This window comes from Pan troglodytes, chromosome 17 (genome assembly GCF_028858775.2).
Source record: "Pan troglodytes isolate AG18354 chromosome 17, NHGRI_mPanTro3-v2.0_pri, whole genome shotgun sequence".
Taxonomy (NCBI): Eukaryota; Metazoa; Chordata; class Mammalia; order Primates; family Hominidae; genus Pan; species Pan troglodytes.
This window is the reverse complement of record NC_072415.2, coordinates 55,491,363-55,518,075: the sequence shown is the minus strand read 5'-3', so window position 1 is coordinate 55,518,075 and position 26,713 is coordinate 55,491,363. Positions and strand designations below refer to the sequence as shown.

Here is a 26,713-nt window from a genome sequence, read left to right as displayed (position 1 = left end):
ACAGTAAGATAACATCTTTCCTTTCGTTCTGTGGAGGAGGACTCTGGCAAGTGGAGGTTCCCATTTTCAAAGGTCAAGGTCAAACAGTAGAACTGAGATTAACCACAGATTTTTAGTCTTTTTTTTTTTTTTTTTTAACATTAATACTCTTTCCAGAAGAAATGGCTTTCTCCCTGGCATGTCTAGTCTTTAAGATATAACTGTTCATAAACATAAGGGTATGAAATTGAACATGTGAAGATTCTGTTTTTGAAAACAGGCACCAGCTTATTTCCTAAATGCTTGAATACTGGGTTTAAAGGAAGCCTGATAATAATTCAAATACAAGGAATATGAAAAGTTACAAAGTAAACTGTGAAAGAGACATTTTTGTCCCAGGTAATTACATTTCAGAAAATACAAATGCAAGAAAAGTTTGCCTAAATCGGAGAACCTTGTTTACAGCTCTCAGCTCCCTCATCTGCTGTGGGCTCTGTGACTGTAGGGCGCTGTCCCTGATTCAGGACACTCAGTACTCACAAGCAGCTCGACTGTGGGCTTCCGGTATCGATAGGGAAATGGGTCTTTGTTTTGTCTTTCCTGGTGTTCGCCTTTTCCAAACACTGGAGTTAGAAGGAAAGAGCACCATCAGTTAGGACACCTCTACTCTGGCACCTCAGAAGCTAATGTCCTGCAAGGCTCAAGAGGTGTTAAGATTATGAAGTATTTCCTGTTCCTACTGAGGAAGCACAGAATCATGGGGCCTTGCAGCTCGAAGGCTCTTTTGTTCTTTTACTGGTCATGGATCCATCTGGGCCCTCGCTTTGGGGAAAAAAGTATACATCTTCATATAAACAGGGCATTTTACAAGGAATTCAGGGAGCTCAGAGATTCCACTAACTTTTAATTCAGAAGCCCTCATTTAGCTCAACCTTGATATTTTTTTTAGATGAGGAAACAGCAGCCTGGAGAGACAGTGACTTGTGCTTGATCTCTGAATCCAGGGTTCTTTCTCCTGTTCTGCATGGAGAACTTGAAGGTGAACAAAAAAAAAAAAAAAAAAAAAAAAAAGAAACTTGGATGTTGTTGAAGCCCTTCACTTCCTGTTCATAAAGTATTAAGCTGCCTGAGCCATGAGCCATGCATAATCTGTGTTTGAATTTGGCCATGACTCTCCTCACCTGGATGACCTCAGGCTGTTCTGTTTGTTTTTGTTTTTGTTTTTTTAAGGTATTGTAGTAGCAATGGCTGGTGGGATTAGGACAAGAGACATCCATGTAATCTCTTGAAGCAGATTTTGGCAAGCCTTTGTAATTCTAGAAAACTCTTGCAATGTGGATCTAAACATTTTTATTATTACAGGTAATTTACTTTTAGAGACCACCAATTTCAGTAGGATTTTATGCATCATGAAAGATGTTCAGGCCCCTGGAAGTTTCCTTCTTGATGCTTTGGTTCCCTCCTGTGGTCAAGTGTGAGAATAGCAGGCTGGACTCTGACTACCCTGTGTTTTCAGACTGAATTGCCTGTTTCCCCATTCTGCACTCATGAGTCGTCAGGGTGTCAAAACACTAGAAGGGATGCATCGAAGGCACTGTGTTCCCATTTCTGAAGGGACAGGGACTGCAGATACCAGTGTGGTTGGGAGGTGACACCATTCAGGAGAAACAAATTCATTTTGAAAGCTTTGAAAGGAAGAGTAGGAAGCAGAGGGGATCCCTTGAAACTGGAGGCCTGTGTGTGTGATATCCCCACTGACCCGCTGCTTCTGTCTGAAGCTCCTCTCTGCCTGCCAGTGCTGCAGGGCTCTCTACTATGCTCTCCCCAACCACAGCCCCTATCCTGAGACGATGTTAGGAGGAATTTATTAAGCCTTTGAGGCAAACCATGGTCTCTTCCACACTCTGCTGGGAAACGTCTATCAAAGACAAACTCCTGAGCTACAGGGGCCCTTGAGATGTGCAATGTCCTCGGCAATCCCCTCTCCACCTCGTGTATTTTCCCATATTCACTCCAAGTCCATTTCTCTGGGCTAACTGACGTGTGGTATGAAATGATGAGACTTGGGGGAGCTGGAGGAAGAAGGTCATTCAGGCATCTTCTGGGGAGCATGTGATGTTGCACTAACTCGGGAGTCACTTTTATTCCCAACAGTGGCCCTAGTCAGCTGTGTGACTCTGGGCAATGCTGCCCCCTCTCTGGGGATTGGAGGCAGGATTAGATGGTCCCTGTGTCCTGGATCTTCATGAGGCTGCTCCAACCTTGCAGCTGGTTGAGGAAACCTCCCCAGACTCCTCCCTGTTTGCTGCCACATGTTCTCAGCTTCCACGCCCAAATTTCTGGCCTCCACTTGTTCAGCTTTAGCGGCCCTTGGATACCCTCTTCCTGGCCTTTGGCAGCACTTTCCCCACCATGGGTCTCTACCTGTGCCCTTGGCCTCCCCACCATTGCCATAGATGGGAACTGTTCATCTCTAGCCTCCTAGACCAGTGGTTTTTGATTTGCTGGCAAATTAGAATCTCCTGGAGAGCTTTAGAAGCTCCTGATGCCCACCCAGGCTGCTCTGCAGATGAATTAAACTAGTCACTGGGATGGGATGCAGGTGATTCCAATGTGCAGCCAGGTTGAGACCCCAGAATCTCACTGCCTGTCCCAGCTTCAGCCTCTCCGAGACCCAGGGGGCATCCAGACACATCCGGGGAACTGTGGCCTTGGTCAGAGGTCAGGTGTGAGAGGTCAAGTCTGACTCCAGCGGGTCTCCCCACCACCCTGTGAAGTAGGTATTGCCATTGTCCCTGTTTTATTAGAGACTAGGAAGGCAGGGATCCAAGCGTGAGTGGGAGGACATGCACACCTTTGCTCCTCCGAATGGATGACCACTCGATGTGAAATACACTCCTGTGCTTGGAGAGCACAGCCTCCGAGCATTCCTCCACCTTTGGGCCTGCTGTGGGTGGATGCTCCCCACCGCCTCCTAGCCAGGGGCAAAACAAGACAGGTCAGTGTCCCACCTGGTCCGCACCCGAGAGAGCCAAGCAGAGAGCCGGGAAAAATCACACAGATGCTGGAAAGGAGAGAGCAGTGAAGCCTGAAGCTGGAGTAGTCATTGCATCAGTCTCTGCATAAAACACTTAGCTTCTCTATTTCTCCCATTAAAACTTCTACTTCCTCTCCCCACAGTAACCCAAGTTATAGTCTGTCAAGAAATGGATGAGCAGTTTGCCTTATTTCTTAGTGTGCAAGGAAGCACTCTAAGACCCATTTAGCTGCAACTTGCACTGGCATGAGCAGGTGGCAGCCAGCGTCTTGGACTTCATCTGTAGCAGGGAGTTCCAAAACTGCCTGCATGTTAGAATCACTCAGGTGCTTTAAAAAAAAGCCTGAGCTCCACCTCAGACCAGTTTAAAAAAATTAAAGTTTTGAATGCCCATGGTATTTAAAAGATGGCTCCAATATGCAGCTTGGGCTGAGAACTGACATCGGCTCTTGCTACTCAATGTGTGGTCCCTGTGGTCCCTGGACCAGTAGCATCAGCATCATCTGCCTGGGAGCTAGTTAGAAATGCAGAATCTCAGGCCTTAACCAAGACTGATGGAATCAGGATCTGTATTTTAACAAGATCCACTGGGTGAATTCTGTGCTTATTAAAGCCTGACCAATACCAATTTATGGGGAGCTAGGAGTCCTGAGTCTGTAATCAGCTACAAGAAGCACTCTGCCGTACCTTATTATGTTCAATTTTCACACTATCGGGAGAGCAGAGCACTCTTATCACTTGGGATAGGGTCTCTCAATGTGTGGATCAAGAACTGACAGCATTGAATTATCCTGGTGTCTTGTTAAAGTGCATGCTCCTAGCCCTACCGCCTCACCCACACCCAGGTCTCGTAATTGGAAAATCTGGTGATCCTAGAGGGTATGCAGTTTTACCTTGCTCTGCTTGGAGCTCCAGTACACACTAGAGTTAGATGGTCCAGCAGCTGCTTGGAACAGTAGAAGACATTCACACTATTACATCTGCATACTTTCTGGGTTGACTCACTTGGCCTTTTCAGTAGTGCCTTGAATAGAATGGGCACTATATATTATCACTAAAAGGTGGAAAATTGAGGCTCAGAGTGATTTCTTTAGCATCCTACAAATGGTGAGTCACATGACTCAGCTCCTAATCCTTTTCTCTGCGTTTTTGCTACTCAGTCTGGTTTGTGGACCAGGGAGCTTGCTTGGAATTCAGAATCTCAGGCCCTACCCCAGAACTACTGAATTTGAATTGGCTTTTAACAAGATCTCCAGCTGATTCGTGTGCATACGAAAGCTGGAAAGCACTGGGGTAGATCACACTGCTTATGTAGAAACAACTATGGCAAAGCTCAGAACATAGCAGGGCCAACAACAAGAGGGTCTGTGGGGCATGCATGATTAAGGAAAGCAGGTCTTGTCTACACTTTTTTTTTTTTCTAAGATGGAGTCTTGCTCTGTCACCCAGGCTGGAGTGCAGTGGCACAATCTCAGCTCATTGCAACCTCCACCTCCCGGATTCAAGCAATTCCCTGCCTCAGCCTCCCGAGTAGCTGGGATTACAGGTGCCCACCATCACACCCGGCTAATTTTTGTATTTTTGGTAGAGACAGGGTTTCACCATCTTGGCCAGGCTGGTCTTGAATTCCTGACCTCGTGATCCACCCATCTGGGGTTCCCAAAGTGCTGGGAGTACAGGCGTGAGCTACAGCGCCCAGCCTTGTCTATATTTTTATGCTGAAAGTTTACACACCTGATCGTGTCCCTTCCCTCTGGCTCAGGATGGAGAAGCAGCTACTGTTTCAGCATCCTGTCCAGGGGTCAGTGTTGAGCTATAACTCCCGAGACCAAGAAGTGCCCCTCAACTCTGCGCTTCAGAGACACCTGGAGTGTCAACTTGTCCTGGGACGCCTGTGCAGGCAGGGTTCATGCAGGATGATGAGGGGTATCATTGCATCACTTGACCAAGTGGGGCATTCTCCCATAGTGCCATTCCCCAGAGCATGTCTGCCAGACTGGGAAGGCACCTCTGCCAGTCCACTGCTTCTTGTTCCTCATATGCCAAGTGTCTGCTACCCTAGTCATCCCTTTGGTAATCCTAGTTTGACCTTAGAATCATAAACTCAGAACTGAATGGGAGTTTCAAGATCACAGTTCACCTTCCCCATTCAGAGAAATTAACTCACCCAAATCATACAGTTCATTAATCATGGCAAAGCTAGGAATTGCATTTGGGTCTCTCAGTTCCCAATTCACTGCTCTTTCCACCCTGATGCTGCATTATATCGAAAGGCACAGACCTGTTTGGTGCAAGAAAGGAGTTTTCCTTTTAGTCTAGGGCCTGTACCTGGATATCGGAGGGCATGACAAACACTATTTACTAACCAATGTTATTCTTCATATATCCAAAGAGGCACTCCAGTTTAACAAAACAAGGCAACGTCTACCTGGAAAGTTACCGGTTGTTAAGATACTCCAGATTTGTTCACTGAGGAGTCAGCCATAGTAACACAGGTGGAGAGTGCTGGGCTTGCTGATGGAAGGTCTTTGGATGGGTGGGTAGGTGATTGCCCTGGCAGAGCTGACATGGCTACAGAAGGCCAGTGGCTCAGCCTCCACTCCCTAATTCTTCACAGTTAGCAGCCCAGATTCTGTGCTATGTGTTCCTAGAGTTGATGGCCCAGCTGCAAAAATCAAAAACAGAAAGTACCTTTCTCACGTGGCCAAGACTGGAGTGCTGGGCTATAGACCACCCAGGGAGGGCAGCAGCTCCTCACGATGTGGCAGCCAAGAGTTGAGAATGGAAGAGGGGAACAGACGCCACGAAGAAGATTAGAGATAAAATAGCAAACTTCTCAAGTCTGTGCAGACACTTACAGTGAAGGTGATAAAGCAATTTACCACTGGCCTCTGGGACAAATTCTTAGGACTTTCATCATGGATAAAGACACTTTCAAGAAGATTATGAACATGTCTATCAAATGTTTAGAAATGAAGTGTGCCATTGGTGAGGTGAGGAGAAAAGAAAACAGTAACACTGGTGGGAACCAGAAGTCACTAATTTCTGCATGGTGTTTTGCAAGTCACATAATCCCACTGACAGTTTCCTCAATGGCAGGCATGAAATTCTCCCAGAAAGAAATATACAGACTCTGTAGGGTTGACCTTGCAAACTCAAACTGTAAATGATGACAGATATCTCAGAGGGGTACCTGCCATTTCTTTCTCATATTGTTATGGAGATGAGACAATGCTTACAAAATGCGCTGGAAAATAACTTTGCAGTGTTCAAATGTGTGAACATTTGGTATCTCCTGAGGGAGGACACATTCCTCTGATGGAACTAGGCCCCTCTGCTCCAGGCAAGATAGCTCCTTATCCTTAGGGCACACCTGGCATTTTACACCTACCTGCGTTGACTCTTACCTTGCTAAGAGTTAATCATATGTTCTTGACTGTCAGCTTTATAGGATGGTGAGATCTTTGACAGCCAGGATTATGCCATTTTACCTTGCTTGGCTCCCCACTAACTATCATGAATGTGGTATACTGTAGGTACTCAGAAGTGTTTGTTGAACACATTACTGAGGGATAATTATCCTATGCATTTTAATATGTTTTTGAGACACGATCTTGCTTCATTGTCCAGGCTGGAGTGCAATGGTACAATCATAGCTCACTGCAGCCTAAAACTCCTGAACTCAAGTGATCCTTCTGCCTTAGCATTCTGAATTGTTGGGACTACAAGCATGCCTCACCATGCATGGCTTTTCTTTTTTTCTTTTTTTTTTTTTTTGTAGAGCCAGTGTCTCATTATCTTGACCAGGCTGGTCTCAAACTCCTGGGCTCAAGTGGTCCTCCTGCCTCGGCCTCCCAAAATGCCAGGATTACAAGCATGAGCCACCACATCCAGCCTGTATTTTAATTTCTGACTAGTATAATGGACAAAGTCATTAGATATTTCAGGGTACAAACAGTTTTTATAAAATAATGTATCTTAGTATAAATGTTAAATGTTTGATAGACACTGAAATATAGGTGAGAGTCCTTCATAGACTGATAAAAGTTATATCTGAATTGTGTGAGGTTTTGGAAATTGCAGGGCAAGGATTGATTATTTCTAGTGTTACTTGGATAAAAGAGTGGAAGTTTATAGACGGTGATATAAAGGATGGTCATTTATGGTCAACTAACAAGAAACACAGGAGCTCTGAAAGAGTAGCTGGAAGAACTCAATGAAAGAGAAGAAAATAGGCCATGGAAGATGGAGAGCTGGCTCCCTGTGGTTTATTTTGGTTCCTAAGATATTATATAAGTCCATTCTGTCTGGTGGTGAAACCCTAAGCTCTTTTGAGGTGAGGCTGGGCATTCTATAGCTCAAGAGTAAATTTTGTTTACAATAAGCACTCAATAATTGCCTTAATCACTTTTTGTCACCCCCCCACCTCCAATATCATGGCACACATTAAAAATAGTATTTGTACAGCATGGTGCAGTAAACAGATGATGTTTATGGCCAGAGGGCCCGGGCCCAGGGACTCTGCTACAGCACCTGACTGCTTGGAGGTCAGGGGTGGCTCTCTTGGCTCTTGGGCAGTTACACGCATGTCCTGGAAAACCTGTGGATGAGCCTCAGCAGCTGAGTAACTCCTCGGCATACCTGCTTGGTGTAGGAACTGCTGCTCTCCCCTCCTCTAACAAGCCTTATTAAGTGTCCCGGTGCATGTAGCTTCACCCTGGGGGCCTTTCAGGACCATTTCAGGGGCACGGTCCCTGCCGTCGAGGATTGCCATCATCCTGTGTTTTAATAGGCAGGAGGCCAATGGTGCTTTCTTCTGATTGACTCAGAGAAGGAAAGAACAGTTATGAGCCATGATGATTTGTTCAGGAACACTTTCCTTGGGAGTAGTGATCCTGAAGTACTCATGTCTCTAACTCATGCCAACTGTTCAAATATCAGAGGTTAAAAAAAAAGATTTCATAGAAGTGCCCACTGGTGAAATAAAGTTATAACACTTATTACAATTTCTTTGAGAGGAACAAAATAAACCTAAATCATATGTGACTTCTTTCAGAGGGGAAATAATAATCTACCCTCTTCCTGAAAATCAAACTTTACCCAAACAGGTCCATGCCTCTACACTTTCTGTGAGTTATCTTTCTCAGGTTTTTTTTTTTTTTTTTTGAGTTGGAGTTTCGCTGTGTCACCTAGGCTGGAGTGCAGTGGCACGATCTCGGCTCACTGCAACCTCCGCCTTCCAGGTTCAAGCAATTCTCCTGTCTCAGCCTCCCGAGTAGCTGGGACTACAGGTGTGAGACACTACACCCGGCTAATTTTTGTATTTTTAGTAGAGACAAGGTTTCACCATATTGGTTAGGCTGGTCTCGAACTCCTGACCTCAGGTGATCTGCCCACTCTGCCTCCCAAAGTGCTAGGATTACAGGCGTGAGCTACCACACCTGGCCCTTTCTCAGGTTTTGAACAAGATTTACTCTCTCCTGGGGGCGGATTGATGTTGTCCATCTTTCAGTTGCAATGTCCAACATAAGGAGCATGAGAGGCTACCATCAAGACCTATTTGCCATCCCTCCCCAGCTTCCTGGGCCTCTTACTCCTCTGATCTGTTGTTTGTGGACACACCCACACACCACAAGGCAATTTCCTTGCTGCAATACCAGAACCACTTTCTTTGAAGTGACACATCACATATAATTTGATCTTTTTTTTTTCTACAGCCAGTTCTATGCTTTGACTGACTATGCTTTGGCCACAGTTTGGACAATGTTTCTCCACATGGAAGTTGAGCTTTGCACTAAGACTTGTAATTTCCCAGGCTATTCTCTGTGTGTGCGATATGGATACTTGTGGGTGGTAAGTGGGATGGTACCTTTTTCTGTGAAGTTATATTTAGTTGAAATTTTCAAAGATCATTCTCTAAACTCTCTAAGGCATTGGATGTTAGAATTGGAAAAGGCTTTGCGATGATCTTGTCCAGCTCTCCCATTTTACAGATTTGGAAACTGAGGCCACAAGAAATTGAATGACTTGCCCTAGGCCACACAGCTATTGGCAGAGCTGAGTGTAGATAAGACATAGGTGTCTCTTCTCTCTTATCTTGTAGTCTAAGATTTATTTCCCTAAACCTTACTCCCCATTGGAAGTTCAGTTTCTTTCTTTTCTTTTTTCTTTTCTTTCTTTCCTTTCTTTCTCTCTCTTTTTTCTTTCCTTCCTTCCTTCCTTCCTTTTCTTTCCTTTTTTTTTTTCCTTGACACAGTCTCACTCTGTCACCCAGACTGGAGTGCAGTGGCGTGATCTCAGCTCACTGCAACCTCCGCCTCCAGAGTTCAAGAAATTCTCCTGTCTCAGCCTCCTGAGTAGCTGGGACTACAGGTGCATGCCACCACTCCTAGCTATTTTTTTTTGTGTGTATTTTTGTATTTTTAGTAGAGATGGGGTTTCACGGTGTTAGCTAGGATAGTCTCAATCTCCTGACCTCAGGTGATCCACCCGCTTCTGCCTCCCAAAGTGTTGGGATTACAGGCGTGAGCCACTGTGCCCGGCCTAGTCAAAATCTTTCAATTCAACTCTGCTTTGGAATATAATGGCCTAAGGTAGGTATTCTCGAATCTATTTCTCTTTAAACCATGGCTCCCTTTCCTCAAGAAAAACCCCAGTCTTCCTGAGACTTCCTATCTGGACTGGGAGGTGGATGAGAGATGCATGGAATGAAGAGGAAGACCAGGTCCATGGGAACACTTGGAGATAAAATTACTTGGAAGGCTCAACTTGTTAATCCACTAGCCAATTTTTTATTTTTAAGAAGGTGGGGGTATGAGTCACTGTTGCCTTGAAAGAAGCGAGACTCATCCTCATAGCAAATGCTTTAAACTTTCTCTTCTCCTTCCCACGCAGCTCACTTGTTGGCCAAAGGACTAGTCTAAATCTCATTTCTTTCGGTGTCTTTGGCTCATTCCGTGGGGAAGATGTAAATTAGCATAAATGAGTTGATGCCTTATTGAACCTCATGATACCTGATGATAAAGCCTCATAAATGAGGTTAAAGAGAGTACAAAGGTCAGAGCCCCCCATCTCTAACTGCGGGACACCTGACTGATTTTTCTCCAGAATGACTTTGCACTCTCTTCTCACTGTTCCTACCCTGTCCCACACCCTCAGAATTGCATGTCTGTATCATCAGTCTTCCTAATTTTGATCTTCCCTCTTTCAATCCATTCTTAGCTTCAGCGGCTAGACCATGTTATTATGTCACTCTCTTACTCAATAACCTACATGCTCCCTATTGCCAAGAATATTGTGCTCAAATTCCTCTGCCTGGCTTTCCTGATGTGTTTACAACAACTTCATCAAGCCTCACCCTTTTCTTTCCCAACGCACACCCTGCCAAGGTGTTCTGGCCTTATCACTGGCCCTCTGTTCTCCCTCCATCCCTTTTCTTGCCTAAGTTCTATCCATCTTTCAAGGTCTGGTTTGTGTTCTACTTCCTCCATGAAGACATCCTTGGCTTATTTGGCCATATGGATGATTCCAGCCCTTGAATTCCCATTGTATTTGCAGAGGGTACTCTAGACTACACCTTTTGAAGTTGAGGCCGCAGTGGAGTTTCCTTTTGTTAGTTACAATGCACATAAAAAGTATTCAATACATACATTCCAATCTAATGAAACTATTTGGAATTAGCAATTCCGTGTAACCAAGTGATCCTTTGAGTTTGAGCATTGGCAGAAGGAAACTGAGGCCCAGAGATAAGTGGCTTACCTGAGGCCACACAGCTGATCAGTTAGGAAGCAAGTTTTTGACCTCCTGGTTTTGGATTCTTTACTCCTGCAATGGTAGGTGTTTTACAGACAGTTGGAGCCTTCTCAAATGATATCAATGGATTTGCAACTTTTTAAATTAAAAAAATGAAGAATTATTTTGTATCTCAAAAGGAGTTACAAAAATTACCAAAAAATAATGAACACCTGTGTGTCATCCCAATCGCAATACCCCCTGAAAGGCCATAGAAAGTTCTGAGCAATTGTATACTGGCTTCTCTTTCATACTCTCTTTCTCCACATGCTCTTCTATGCCTTCTTCTGCGCTACCTATGGCAGACATAGCTATGCAGAAGCTATGGCAACCTATGGCAGACGTAGCTAATTGATCCCAGCACTCTTTCCCTGTAAGTCTAGATACAGCCTCAGAATCCTTGTCAACACAATGATCCTGAAAGCCAATACCAATCAGGCACTTTAGAGTAAATGTAGCCACACAGAAGGGTGTGGACATTGTATACATTTGAGAGAAGGGGTCCAACGAGGCCAGGGTGGTGATAGTAGGTAGAGGCCTGGCACTACCTATCACATCTGGGCACATTCATGCCTCACAGGATGGCTTTCCCTCACCAAGTCCACCAAGGCTTATATCATTTGGTGCTGGTTTTGGAGGATATCACATACTTTACAAGGCTGTCCATTCTCTGATCAGAGAACTTCAATATCCTGGGATGTTGTTCCTTATGGCATGGCTATTTGTCTTCCAGACACATCCACTGTCAGTGGCTGCACAGACTAGGTCTACAGTAATCTGAGTATGTAAAAGGGGGACCCTGAGGAGACAGGTTGTTAGGAGCTGGGATGTTAAGACATTTGTGGACACTGGAGAATCCAGTTCTATTGGTGTTTCTGAGGAAGGGGTACAGGAACTGAGGAGAGAGGCCAAGGAGCCTGGAGCAGAAGCATCTTCCCTGGAAGCCGCAGGTAATGAATCGTGGGCAGAAGGTATTCAGCTCTATCTCATTAGCCAGAGGTGACATCCCAGAGGCCCAACTCAGCACAGTGCTGCCCTGGAAACCAAACTGATGTCACAGCTGTGGGTCATAGAATCATGGAAAGGATGACAAATAACGAGAAGGCTCATCCAGTGGGTGTGTGTGGTGGTGAGGGATTTGAGGGCTGATGGATGAGCCTGTTTCATCAGCAGGTGAGCAGGAAGTACTCAGGGTTATGAGTTAGGACACTTGGACTTTTGTCCAGCCTCATTTACCACCTGGACAAGTCTCTATACAAGCCGTGGTTTCCTCATCTATAAAAGCCTACCCAGCTTGAAGCTTCCAAAATCTATGTTGTCTCTGGAATTCTTAGTAAGGTTCCCACCCCAGGACTGTCTTCCCCAGATGCAGTTCAACAGAAGGAAGAAACAGAGCAAGACTAGCCTTTCTTTCTTCTCTTCCTTTGAAGAATTAAGTGGTCTTGTTGGCTAGGACGTGTACCTGGTTCAGCTCTCTCCCCCAGGACTTCTTACCTGGGCTCCTTTTGATTTCCTGCACGCAGTAGGAGGAATCTAGATCATCGGGACTAGAAAGAAGCAGCTTCCTTCTGATTGGGCGGCGTCTCTGATCCTCAACTTCAGGTGCTGTGACTTCTAAACACCAACCCCTTCACCTCCCTGAGCCCTCCAGCTCATCCTCTGTCTGACTTGCTATAAATTCACTAGCTTGCATTCCCTGAACCTGTGCCTGGCACACATCTGCCAGTTGGGGAAGGGTACCATGGAGGATCAGGGAGAAGAAAGACAAATGCCCCTTCTGCAGCTTACCCACACCCCCCTAGCCTTCCTGCCAAAAGACTATTTCCTAAACTCCCTGGGGAGGACTAGCTTCAGCTACCGTGGTTCCCCCGACCTGGTTGGATCAGGTAGGTTTCCTTTAAAGAGGCAGAGCTGGGGACTGTCTGGTAGCTTCCCTGTTGTCCCACAGGTTACCTCCCAGTTGCACCTCTCATTAGAATTCTCGCTCCAGCATTTGCCTTTAAAGCAATTATTTAAGTATTATTCCCTCAGGGGGCCAATTTGCCTTCCCACCTCAATAAACTCCCTTAATTCCCCATAGGGGCAGGGCACAGGCTGGGGAACAGTATTATTGCCATCAGCATCTGAATGGAAATTTCTGCACAGCCCAATACTAGATGCTGCCTTTCTAGTTCTATGGAAATTTTCAGACCTTTCTTCCTTCTGATTCCTGCTGACTGGGGTCCTGGAGACCTGGAGGCTCACTGCAGGACCCTCTCAGAGCAAGAAGGGTGTGACGAACCCCCACCAGCAGGAAGAATTCTGAGATCTATATATTAGGGAGCTGGCCATTGCAAGTCCCATGAGGCCATAGGGTCTGGGGGCCTGGAGTTTGGGGAGGGGGCCCAATCCAAACATGTTTTGTTTGGCTTTGTGAGTATGATGGGTCATGCATCAACCCCCAAGCTTTTGCCCTGCCCCTTTCACATACACACACTCAGTGGTGGGGTGTGAGGCAGCCTACCCAGGTTCAGAAGCAAAACCTCACTCTGAGGAAATTAGCTACACCTGAGTAGACAAACTCCCCCACTGACGTCAAAGGCCCCCTTCCCACTGTGCCAGGTGTTTTGGAACTGTTGAAGAGGGGTCCTAATCACGAGGGCCTTCTGAGGAAGGAAAGCAAACAAAGGGGGTGGGAGGAGCCCAGCAGGCCCCCACATTCCAAGGAGTGGTGGGGAATGGTGTGGAGGGGAGGTCGGTCGCCTGCATGGAGGCCTGTCCTTGTGTTGCTAGTTCAGGGCCCATGGCTATCTGCTGGTTAACACGGAGCCTTCACGTTTTTCTTGTCCCTGCTGGCTGGCCTGTTGGCTCAGTCCTTGCTGCTGTCCCTCGTTCTCTTGCCCTGGCTTCTCCCAAGGGCTCCTGAACTTCTTGAGATGCGCTCACTCCAGCTACCTAAGCATCCACCTATTCCAGACATAACAGGGAGCCACCTGTGAGCAATATGTCATTAATTTGAAAAGACAGGAAATGACTGCTTAAGAAGGCTTTCAGGAAGTTCATACACATTCCATTAGCCAAATGGAACCGTGGTTTTTCAAGATGTAGTGAGTATCTGTCACAAACACTAGACTCAGGGTGGGGCAATAAAGTGCTGTCTTGGAAAGCAGAAGGCCAAGGTATAATCTTGTCCCCTTGACTAGAGCTAGATAAAGGCTAGAGCTCAGATACCAAGGGCTCTTCAAGAGATCAATTTGTGCCTACAGACTGTTTATTTGAAGGCTCAATTGAAATTCACTTCAGAACAAGGTTTTCTTCACAATGCTCGTGGCTTCCTTCAATTCTACGTTTTCAACTTTACAGAGGGAGGAGGCCTGCATTGACCACCAGGAGCTAAACTTGAGGAGGTCAGATCCTCCAAGGGAAAGGGCCCAAGTCCATGTGGAATAAATGCAAGCTGGAGCTGGAAGTTCTCCAAAGGGCTGCTTACTTTGCTTCATTCTGCTCTAGCAGCCTGTGCAGCGGTAGAAGGGGGTTGGGAGGTCCTTGTTACCAATTTGCAGAGGGTTAAAAAGGACTTGTCATTTTCCCCCTTGCCCCCTTCTTGGGGTCTTGGAATTTCTAGTTCCACTTGGGGTAGAAGGGCTCCCTGTGGATTCTTTCATCTTCTCTGAATGGCTAGAGACAGGAAAAACCAGGCAAGTAAAAAAAGTCTCATATAAAATGTGAATGCCTTTAAAGATACCAGATGGGACCATGGTTTATTGAGTAGAAATCATGCCCATACTGAAACTGCCAGCCCCCACCTGGTTTTAGATTAGAGCTGTCCTCAGGCCATCACAACCTTTATGACCCAAGAAAACAAAGTTTAGGCTCATACAGGAAAGCATAAACAAATGTTCCACGATGTTTGCACACTGGTCTGATATAACCACAAACTCAGGCTGCGAAGACAGTTTCCTGACAGGCAGATCTTAGAGGGTTGACCAGAAAGAGAGTCCCTTCAGAGAGGAGAGTGATGGGAAGGAGAAAGTCAATGCCAAGGAGAGTTGAATAATGTTGGTCCCCAGCTTTTGTCCATGTAAGCAACCATGTTGAGCATTTTGGTAAAGTGGCCAAATGGCTAACTGGTTAAGCTCTAGAAAAGTAGCAAAGGCACTTGTGGTATATTTTTGGTACACATGGTCTTCATGTTCTTACCTTTTTACCACCTCGGTGATAACTCCTCTTTATTCCTCCATGGGAACTCAGGGCCATAGAATCACAGAACGTTGGGAATTGGGAAAGAGAGGCTGCACTGGTAATCTGGTCTGGTTACCCACCCAAAACAAGCATCTCCAACCGGCCTCCACACCCTGCTCCTGCACTATCAGGGCAGAAATCTTAGGACCTTATAGGACATTATCTCTCAAGCAACTTCCATTGTTAAAAAGTGCCCTTCTCCACTGATTCAAAGTCCGTTTGCTTATCACTCGTACCTAGTGCACTCCCTCTGTGCTCTGGAGAAACACTGAACAAGTTGACTTCTCCCACATGCATTACCTAATACTGCAGACACACACGGCTCCAGCTCTTTCATCTCTTCTCCAAGCCAAACATAACCAGCTTTATCATCCCCTGTGAGATGATGGTGCTCCAGACCCTCATCCATCCAGCTTGGCCTCATCTTGGCATGCCCTCCTTTGCCAAAGACCCTCTCGAAATGTGCCACCCATTTTTCTTTGTACTCTTTCTTCTCTTTTCATCAGAACTGTTCTCAGAAATGGCTCCTTTGGCCTAAGATACAAATGATTGATCATGTTTACTGTGGTACCTTCTCAGGACTGTTTACAGTTGAACAGATTCAAAGCCTTAAGTTGAAGGAATGGCTGGGAATGCTTGGGCTGCAGGTTATGGAAAGATAGGGGATACAAGGGGACAAGGCACTGAAATCTTCCTGGAACCCTTAAAATCATGCCTAAAACACTTTTTAAACAGAAGATCAGCCTGACAAGGTCAGGAGCTCAAGACCAGCCCGGCCAACATGGTGAAACCCCGTCTTTGCTAAAAAATAAAAAAAAAGCTGGGCATGGTGGTGGGTGCCTGTAATGCCAGCTACTCAAGAGGCTGAGGCAGGAGAATCGCTTGAACCTGGGAGGTGGAGGTTTCAGTGAGCCGAGATCGCGCCATTGCACTCCAGCCTGGGCAACAAGAACAAAATTCCGTCTCAAAAACAAAACAAAACAAAACAAAACAAAAAAAACCCCAAAACACCTGTGGTGCTGTGACTTTCAGTGGGCTCAGGCAGTCCACATCCTCATCTTCACCTCAGGTGAGACTATTCACCTGGCCAGGTAAATTCCCATAAAATGAATTCCTTGAAGGCAGGAGCTGGTCTGATTCTTTCCTGGTTTGTTGTCAATCCTGGGGCCTGAGTAACACATTAATAGTTCCTCATGTGATGTCTTCTGGATGAATGAGTGAATGAGGTTAGACCATGAGGCAGACAGAGTTTCTCAGCTTATGAAAGTTGGCAAATGGCCCTGGGCAGGCTACACAGGGGCACATCTGTGATGGATTAAGGGGAATGGGCAGAAGCTTGGGGCCAGGAGTTGTGAGAAGCTGCATCTGATTTCTGGAGCAAGAGGAGATAGAAAATTTAAAAAAAAATCAAACACACATGGAGCTTCTATTTTAGCTCTCAAAGATTTTCTGAAACTAAAAACATGATTTTTAAACTAAAAAAATTCAACTTATCCATTGAATTGAAGAAAAGAAAGGTTATTGTTGGGACCTAAATCACTGGCCTGGAAGGTCAAATGGAAGGAATATCTCAAAGCAGAGCCAAAATACAAATGATAAAAATTGTGAAGAAGAACATAAGCAACTCGAAATAGAGATCAAAGAGGCCCATCACACGGATATAGGAGTTCCAGAAACAGAAAAAGGAAGAGATGGAGGGAAACCAATAATCAAATCTTAGAAGAAAAGTTGCTAAGCTGGAGAAAGACTTGAGTTTGCAGATTAAGAGGCAGGGTTGATGAGAAAAGACATGCCCCTGGGCTTAGCTTCATAAAATTCCCGAACTCTGAAGACAGAAAGGACAACTGTCATCTAGAAAGAAAGAACAGGTTATTCACAAAGGAAAAAGAATGAGATTGGCACCAGATTTCTCATGTGTAACACTCAAAAGCCAGAAAATGAAGGAACAATATCTAGAGACCACTGAGGGGAGAGACTGTAGGGCAGGAGTCCCTCGCCTCCAAAATGTCGCCGTCTGCCAGGGCAAGAAACTCTGTGGACATGCAAAGGTCAAAGAATATGTCACCATATTCTCTCATATATTACTTGAAGAAAATACAAAGAGTTGTAAACAAGTAATAAATGAATTGGAACAGAGATAGCAAGACAGGGGAAGAAGAACAGAGGAAAGAGTAATAAAATGTAACATGTTCAATACAAATGGTAAACTCCAAATGGATGATAGAATGGCTGGGAATGTATGATGTAGGGGCTCAGTAAGAATTCTTGTGAAAAGAAGAGGCATATTGCTAGGGGAAAGAATTAAAAATGATAAATGGTCTTAGCACAATTTAGGAGTGGGAGATAGCTGGAGAAGTAAAAGCATTTTAGGTACTGGGGCGCTGGGGAGGGGAATAGTGAAATTATTTCGAAGGCCTTAGTTCCTCAGGGTAGGGAAAGATCATTGGAGAAATGGGGTATCTTGTCTGGGAAAAGTATTTTTCATCTTGTTTTTATATAATAAGAGACAAATATGCCTTGTTTTTGTTTTTGTTTTTGAGACAGAGTCTCACTCGCTCTCATAGGCTGGAGTGCAGTGGCGCGATCTCGGCTCACTCACTGCAAGCTCCACCTCCTGGGTTCACACCATTCTCCTGCCTCAGCCTCCCGAGTAGCTGGGACTACAGGCGCCCGCCACCATGCCCAGCAAATTTTTTGTATTTTTAGTAGAGATGGGGTTTCACCATGTTAGCCAGGATGGTCTCTATCTCCTGACCTCGTGAGAGACAAATATGCTTTTGATTATGAGTGTTGGGAAAGGAGCAGTAACTGCTAGCAGAATGTAAAACAACAGTGGACCTTCCAAATTAACAAAGGGAAGAAAGAAAGAGGGAGTATCATGATCAAACTTGTAAAACGAGAAAAATGAAAAAACAAAAAAGCAAAGAAAAATGAATAGTAAAAAAGTGAAAGAAAAAAACTAGTATATTAGTTATTACATAAGATGTGAAAAGGTTAACTTATTAAATTACAGAAACACTGAGATTAGGTAAAAATATGAAACATTGCTATGTTATTTTTAAAAAATATAGTTAAAAGTAATAAAGTTAAAAATTAAAAGAAATGATAAAGATTAAAACAAAGGGATAAGAAAATATCAGAAAGAAAGAAGGTACAACAACATTAATACTGGTTAAGTTGGAGTGATGGTTAAAAGCATTAACTAGGCCGGGCGCGGTGGCTCATTCCTGTAATCCCAGCACCTTGGGAGGCCGAGGTGGGCGAATCACGAGGTCAGGAGATCGAGACCATCCTGGCTAACACGGTGAAACCCCATCTCTACTAAAAATACAAAAAATTAGCTGGACGTGGTGGCGGGTGCCTGTAGTCCCAGCTAATCTGGAGGCTGAGGCAGGAGAATGGCGTGAACCCGGGAGGCGGAGCTTGCAGTGAGCCCAGATGGTGCCACTGCACTCCAGCCTGGGCGATAGAGTGAGACTCCGTCTCAAAAAAAAAAAAAAAAAAAAAAAAAAAAAAAAAAAGCATTAACTAGAATAAAGAGGGTAACTTATAATAATAGGCAAAATTTTTGAAGAAAAAGATTGTCATAAATTAATAGGCATCAAACAATGTGGTAACTAATTATATGAAGTAAATGTTTTAGAAATGCAAAGGTAAACTAATGAAACTGTACAATTATAGTTGATTTTTAACAAACCCTTTTCAGAATTAAGACCCCATATACAAAAAAATAAGAACATAGAGAAATTGAATAATACAATTAACAAATCAATTTAATATGTATTTCTTTCAAAGTAAAATTTAATTTTATATGTCCAAAATCAATCAGGTACTTGACAATGAAGAAAAATTCACACAATTTTAAAATAAAGATTTTTACAGGCCATGTTTTCTGCTCATAATCCAATAAAACTAGATATACAAAGTTAAAAAAAATCAAAAGATTCCTCAATGCTAGAAATTAAGAAACCCATTATTAAATAATCCTCAAACAACCAAAGAGGAATAAAAATTAAAATTACAAACTATTTAAAAAATGATAAATGTAGACTCCTTTATTCTAAAACCTATAGTATCCAGCTAAAGCTGTACTCAGGAGAAAATTAATAGCTGTAAATGGCTTTGTTGTTAGAAAGACCTAAAATGAAGGAATTCTACATCAATTTTAAAACATTAGAAAATAACATTTAAACCTTAAGAAAACAGGAAAAATAAATCAAAAGAAAACAAACCAAAACAAGTAGAAAGGACAAATAAATCCAAAATCGCTTCTTTGAAAAAGTCAATAAAATTAATGAACCCCTTGCAAACCTGATTAAAGAAAAGAGATAACAAAATTATGTAAGAGTAGAAATGAGAAGGGGATAAAACCATGCATACAGGAGAGACTGAAATTATTCTATGAGAACATTATAAGTAACTCTATGGCCACAAACATTTAAAGCTAAAGAAAATTGATTATATCTTAGCAAATGCTCAAGCTTGACTCAAGATGAAGCAGAAAACTTGACTATGTCAATTATGGAAGAAACTGGAAAGATGATTTAAGATCTGCCATTTTAAAGTGCAGCAGGACAAGACTGTCATGGCTGATAGAATTCATCAGTGTTGTATGAGAGGAGATAAAGATGGGAGAAAGTGTTGGGGAGGGCAGAGACTGGGAGAGGGAAAGTGGAAGATGGGTGAGATAGGGAAAGAATTTGAGACACGGCCTCCTCTAAAGTCCCTTTCTTTCCAAACTGACACATCTTTAATGATTGCATATTTATGTTCAACATAGACACTCTCATTTGTACAGCCAAGAGCTGTTGCTTGTAGTTTGGGGTGATGGTAGAAAAACTGCCAGAATATGGGTCCCCAAACCCTTCTTCTTCTCTCTTCATGGCCTGCCCCCATGCAACCTCATGTTGGTGCTGTGAATCTGTAAGTTTAGAGATCTTTTACCTACCCATTCAGCAGGTAGATGAGGTGGGGAAGCCCTGGGGAAGGTGGGACAAGATCACTCCAGGAGCTCTCCAGTCTCGTGAGATGAGGTGAAGAGTTGGCAGGGGTGGGGGAGATGGGGGGAGTTGGTGGGAAAAGAAAGCGATAATCTTGTCCAAATCAGCTGAAATAATTTTTTTATATCCAAATAGTTTTCGTCTCCTGGGGATCCAGTAAGCATGGCTAAAAGACAGTTCCCAATCAGACCCAATGCTTTGGGTGGACAGCCTCAAAGGGCTTAATGAAGACAGGAGGGGATTTTCTAGGGCAATGAATGGGGTCTCTGGTTCTGGTTATCTGTTGTTAAAATACTTTGGGAGTCTTGCCTCCATTTTGGGTAATTGAATCCGTTCTGGAAACCCGGCAGAGAACTGAAGCCCTTATCCTAATATTATAGAGGTTTTCATGCATCATGGGATGGGACCACCTGATCTTCACACTCCCTTCAAACGTTGGGATTCTCTGAACCTCCCTGTCCTTCCTGCCTGGAAAACTCCAGCACTGAAGGGTCATCAGTTTTTCTTTGTCCAAGAGTGGTGTGCTTTCTGGCAGATGAGAGAACAACAGAGTGAGAGGTTGGAGAAGAGTGAACCTTAGAAATAGTTCCCAGACAATGTAGAAGGCAGGTCTTGGTTTAAAACTGCACCCCTTAGTGCACATCACTGGGTATCCTAGTTCTCCAGCAGCCCCAGAGCAGGTCCTCCTGATTCGTCATGCTACTGTCACTTTTCTGGGTATCCTCCATTTCCTGAGGGTCTTCATGCCGTCACCAGCACGTAAAACCCCTTTGCTATGTCGCAAGGGACTTGGTGGTGTCTGTTTGGGCCTGTGCACTGCCCACCAGTTTGTAAGCATTAGTATGTAGACTGTCTCTATCAGGGATCTGCAAAATACAGCTTGTGGACCAAATCTAGCTCACTGCCTGTTTAATAAAGTTTTATTGACACATAGCCATACTCATTCATTTACACGTTGTCTATGGCTACTTTTATGCTATAATGACAGGGTTAAGACTTTGCCAAAGAGAATATATGGCCTCCCAGCAGAAAATATTTACTATCTGGCTCTTTACAGAAAAAGTTTGCTGACCCCGATCTATATATATCTTTGTATATGTATATATATATATATATTTAAAGACCAAATGAAAGCTATTGACTATAGTTGAGAAACAAAATTATGAAATTCATAGGTAATTGTTTGTCTTTCTATAGTCAGGGCTACCTATTTGTTTTAAGTATCATACACTTCATAAAGCCTCCCATGCTCACAAGCAAATAGAAGAATGAAGTAAATTTCCCAAGCTTTTTACACATGGAACTCAGGTACTTTCCTTAACTGAAATCTCTGCTTAGAGATGCTGGTTTGATTTGTCCCAGCAATCCCATTACTAGGTATATACTGAAAGGATTATAAATCATTCTATTGTAAAGACACAAGCACACATATGTTTATCACAGCACTGTATACAATAGCAAAGTCTTGATAGACTGGATGAAGAAAATGTGGCACATATACGCCATGGAATACTATGCAGCCATAAAAAGAATGAGTTCATATCCTTTGCAGGGACATGGATGAAGCTAGAAGCCATCATTCTCAGCAAACTAACACAGGAACAGAAAATCAAATACCACATGTTCTCACTTATAAGTGGGAGTTGAACAGTGAGAACACGTGGACGCAGGGAGGGGAACATCACACACTGGGCCCTGTTGGGGGATGGGAGGCAAGAGGAGGGAGAGCACTAGGATAACTACCTAATGCATGTGGGGCTTAAAACCTAGATGACGGGTTGATAGGTGCAGCAAACCACCATGGCACATATACACCTATATAACAAACCTGCATGTTCTGCACATGTATCCCAGAACTTAAAATTAAAAAAATTAAATTTTAAAGAGATGCTGGTTTGACCTAAACTAAGAAATGCTTATCCTCCATAATAAAGTCATATATAGGATTCTAATTTAGTAATTCCTCCCTGCTATGGAATATTGCCTTGCCCCTTACAAAGACCACTGAATGGTTAAGACTCCTTATTTAGATAATTCCCTGCCCCAGTCATCCCTGTTTTGACTTTAAAATCCCATCAGTGTGAAATTCCTCTCTTTGTGGTCATTAGTCTCTAGCTCAGCCACTAGAGAGCCTTCCCTTCCTAGCCTGTGTCCCCTGACTTACCCCCCTACTCTGTGTCTCCCTAGGAACCACTCAACAAGTTTAATTTTATAGCATCTATTATTTAGTTTAACATGCCAAGAAGATCACCTGTTAATTACCTTTCCAAAAGACTACTGTTTTTGTTTTAAGTCAACAACATTTAAGTCACACACCTTATTGCTAACTCCGGAAATTTTACTGTAATACCAACATCCCTTAATGTCGCACAATAGATAGTTATGGAGATTCTGGCAGAGAATGAAAATCAGCTTCAGGGAAAGAAAGTTACAGGTGTGCTTGGTTCTACACAGGTGCAAGGAGAGGCAAAGAAGGTGAGTGCTGCAACTGATTGAACCAGAGCGGAGAACACAGGGAGAGGACATCAGGTCAGGCAAAGAACATTTCTTCCCCGAACATGGCTATTCACCGCTGGGGGCCTTCTCTTCTTCACCGCTTTTCACTGTCAGGTAGTAGATGCGGTTGGCCTCGGGGTAGGTGACTTTGCTAAGTGGGAGTCTGAAGATGGCTGGGTTGTTTGTCGTCAGGAGCAGGAAGATGATGGTGGCAAGGCAGAAGGCCCAGGTGCCTGGTGGCACGCCCACCTGGAAACAAAAGCATTGGGGACTGAAGAAGTTTCCTAGTTTCCTGTGTTGGGCCGGGGACTCTGGGAGAGAAGGATGTGACAGGCATTGAGGATGGAGATCCTCCCTCCAGTGAAGGCATTGATATTCCTGGATTCGCAATGTCACAGTAGTTGGTCAAAGAATTTGGGGCTGGATGCAGTGGCTCACGCCTGTAATCCCAGCACTTTGGGAGGCTAAGTTGGGAGGATCACTTGAGCCCAGACCAGCCTTGGCAACAAAGTGAGACCCCGTCTCTACAAAAAAATACAAAAGACAGCTGGGCATGGTGGTGCATGCCTGTAGTCCCAGCTACTTGGGAGGCTGAACTGGGAGGATGGCTTGAGTCCTGGGAGGTTGGAGCTGCAGTGAGCCAAGATTGCACTACTGCATTCCAGCCTGGGCAACAGTGCCAGACCGTGTCTTGCAAAGAAAACAAAAACAAAACAGATAATTTGAGCCACAATCAGAATCTTTCAATGATGGAGCTGAAAATTGGCCTGAGGATGTTCCCCCATGTCCAGTCACACAGCTCCATCTGTCCGTCCGTGTTTTCCACTGCTAGTTACATTGCAATCTTTCAACACACACACACACCTCCCTCTCCTAGAGGTACATGTATGCAATTGTCAATCCTCCTCCGGACAACCTTAGATAAACCTTAACAGAGATGTCGTGTGAGCACCAGCTACCATTACCCGCTCAATGTTCCTTTCCCAGACCCCACAACCCCATATGTCCAGAAGCTCTGGGAAGAGCACTTTGGGGTAGTGTTCAGGAGAATCCACACTTACCACTGACATGATGTTGGAGATGGCTGCTTCCATGTATGCACAGAACAGGGCTGTGGAGGAACAAGGATCACCAGAGTGAGCTTCCCAGGGCCTTCCCCCTAAGCCACTGCCATTGCAGACCAAGAACAGGAGCCCCACCCTCTCTCCTGCAGCCTCAGATTCTGCACCATGCCCTGACACCTGGCATGCTTGCCTGGCATTTGTTATCTCTGTAGACAGGTGAGGCCAGTCTCCCACCAGACTGTTCATTCTTCGGGCAGAGATTAAAACATATATTTCCTTTTGTCCCCTCCCTGCTTCCATAGTGGCCTTGCATGGAGTCAGGGGTCAATACACATCATATGCTAGTCTACGCTGATGGTAGCGAAGAGCTAGTACAGGCTGGATGATTGTCTGTTGTAGGGGAAGAGTGGTCAGACTATACGAGCTCCTGCCAAGGTCCCTCCTATTCAAGACTGTGAGCAGCTGTGATGCCGCTTGATGTTCACCAGGTCTCACCAGGGCTGAACCTTACTAGACCCCTGAACCAGTCCCCAGGAGCCAGGCAGCTGGGTTCCCCCATGGGAGCTGGGTCCCGAGGACAGTCAGGAAAGCTTGTCCATGTAGCTGGTGCCTCTGGACAAACTCCTGCCTGCAGCTTTGCTCTTTCTCCTTCTCTGTTCAGAACACCTCTTCCCTCTCTCTTTGTCAACTCAGATCCTACTAGAAGTGTTGAGATAAACCCTAGCCTCCCCCTGTAGGCTTCCCAGATGATTCCAGCCACTGGAATTTGCCACTTCTCTGAAGGCCAAAGGCAGTTATAGTCTGAACCTCAAAATAACAGGCACTTTTAACTTGACAAATATTTACTCGGTCCACTGTCTCCATGCCCAGCCTCATGTTGGCTGCTAAGGGGATACAAGGGATATGGAAGTCATTCTCAGTCTCCATGCATAAGTGGGAAAAAACAAAAGAGAAGCTGTTCCAGATGCTAGTCTTCTGTTTCCTTGACTCTAGTTTTATTTATTAATGTCCTGTCCTGCTTCCAGAGAACAATACCAGGAGAGGAGAGCTGGTGGCAAGCTGGGGCTGGGATTGAATCTCCCTTTTGCCATTAATAGCTATCTTCTAGGGCAAGTTAATTAGCCCCTCTGAGCCTCATTTCCTCATCTGTAAAATGGGCCAGGCAGGCTATAGCCTGGTGGTATTCTTGGGGGGATTAAGTGAGTTTGTATATTTATATAACAGGGTATTGTGCTGGGATACAGGTGTATGAGAAGGACTATGGCTGATTTCCCTTCTGGCAGCATATTCTCTGTTTATGGAAATCGAGCTTCCATAATGTGGTTATGATTTTTAGTGCTCCTGGTACATCACCTCACTGGATCATTCCAACAACTTTTGTGGACGCTGCAGCCTTAGTAATTATTTGTGCAATTACTTCTCTCCTGCTAGGCTGTGGCTTCATGAGGATGTAGTCACCATGGTATCTTCTATACCTAGACTAGGTCCTGGCACTTGATGGTGTTGTATAAACAGTTGTTGAATGAAGAGTTACAGAGAGCAGGAATGCTGTCATTAGCACACAAGGAAATGCATATGTGATTTCCTTATAAACTTTACAACACTGTGTAAGTATAATACCATTCGGTGGTTGTGATCCCATTTGACAGAAAAGGGACCTGAAATCCCCAGCTGTTAAGGGCAGCACTGGCATTAGGATGCAAGCCACTGGCCTTTCTGTCACTGCTGAACAGTATTGATTAGTGGTCCCCATGGGTTTCACATAAACAAGGGGGGAAGGGATAGCCAGAGTAACCTGGTTGTCAGCTTTTCTGAACACCTACCACAGATGAGGGCCAGCAGGTGAGTCTGCCAGGTGAGGGCATAGAACATGCCTCCGATGGCGATGCAGGAGAGGACGCAGTTGTAGCTCCAGAGGCCTGTGTAGATGGTCTCGAAGGGTGTGGCCACTGACAGCGCTATGGGACAAGGTGTGGTATTTCTGTCTGATTCTGGGCCACAGAACAAAGACCACCCTGGGACTGGTGCCACGTCTCAGAGTGGCCTCCATGCTGTTGTTCACCCCACATCTCCAAACCTGCCCATCAAAAGAGCCTCTACAAATGGCATCCGGTCTTAGGAGACCTTCAATGAAAAGAGAACAGTGGTTTCCAAACCAGTTGTCAAAGCCACAGGCTTCACTTGGAGGTCTGACTACTTCCTCCTGGGTGAGAAGAGGCAAGGAGGTGGGATTCTAGGCCCCTTCTTACTCCTTTGACTACAGCAACTGCAGTCTTAGCAAGAAAGTTTCCAAAAAGGTTTGAAGATTTAAACAAATATTTTTAAAAAGTTGTTTCAAGTGCTCTGGAAAAATATCCCTATACACTTATGGATATATGTAGATAGAGGAATGATACAGCAGAAGGAGTAAGATGTGAACAGTGGGTGCATCTGGGGAAAGAATTTACAGATGCCTCATATTTTTATTTTTACCATTTTTTGATGAGTTTAAAACTATTTCCAAATAAAAAATACTTTTTAAAGTTTTGCTTCCAAAAAAATCTTTGAAAAATATTGGAAGAAGTCTAAAACAGTCTCCCAATGCTCCTACCCCAATCTCTGACTCTGTTGTCAGAAAGAGCAAATACCTATCTAAATGTGTATACATACGGGTACACAGGTAGCAATATTAAAGCAAATTTGTTAAGTGGCAATCCAATGTTTGAGAACAATTTTCTTTGTATCTTAACAAAAATTTCAGAGTGCTGGGCCATTTATTCTATCACAGTTGGTCTTGGTTACTGCTCCCGCCCCTACCCCTGTGTCCCTCCAGCATCCTCAGCTCCAGGGGCTCAGTTTGCAGGCCAACTTGGTTCTTACCTCCTTGCATCTCTCCACATGTATTTTTTTTTTTTTTAAGATGGAGTCTCACTCTATTTCCCAGGCTGGAGTGAAGTGGTACGATCTTGGCTCATTGCAACCTCTGCCTCCTGGGTTCAAGCGATTCTCCTGCCTCAGCTCCCCAAGTAGCTGGGATTATGGGTGCCCACCACCACACCCAGCTAATTTTTGTACTTTTTTTTCTTTAGTAGAGATGGGTTTTCACCCTAAGTTCAGGTCATCTATGTGCCTCGGCCTCCCAAAGT

General features: G+C 44.5%; 1 protein-coding gene and 1 long non-coding RNA gene across 3 annotated transcripts in view; one reads left to right on the top strand and one right to left on the bottom strand.

Annotated features, from left to right (window-relative positions):
• SLC14A2 (solute carrier family 14 member 2) overlaps window positions 1-26,713 on the bottom strand; it is a 200,011-nt gene that overhangs the window by 16,665 nt on the left and 156,633 nt on the right. The window contains exons 8-12 of the mRNA XM_016933605.3: window positions 25,412-25,546; window positions 23,586-23,635; window positions 22,599-22,773; window positions 2,834-2,953; window positions 520-602 (exon numbers count right to left, since the gene is read on the bottom strand). Coding sequence (XP_016789094.2) covers window positions 520-602; window positions 2,834-2,953; window positions 22,599-22,773; window positions 23,586-23,635; window positions 25,412-25,546 — 563 coding nt within the window. The remainder of the gene's footprint in view (window positions 1-519; window positions 603-2,833; window positions 2,954-22,598; window positions 22,774-23,585; window positions 23,636-25,411; window positions 25,547-26,713) is intronic.
• Window positions 11,875-26,713, top strand: part of LOC107969485 (uncharacterized) — an 83,713-nt gene continuing 68,874 nt past the window's right edge. The window contains exons 1-2 of one of the 2 annotated variants that reach the window (XR_001711337.3): window positions 11,875-11,980; window positions 22,483-22,638. This is a non-coding gene — a long non-coding RNA (uncharacterized LOC107969485). Of the gene's footprint in view, window positions 12,410-22,482; window positions 22,639-26,713 lie in introns of both variants that reach the window. The other variant, XR_001711336.3, reaches the window with a different exon arrangement.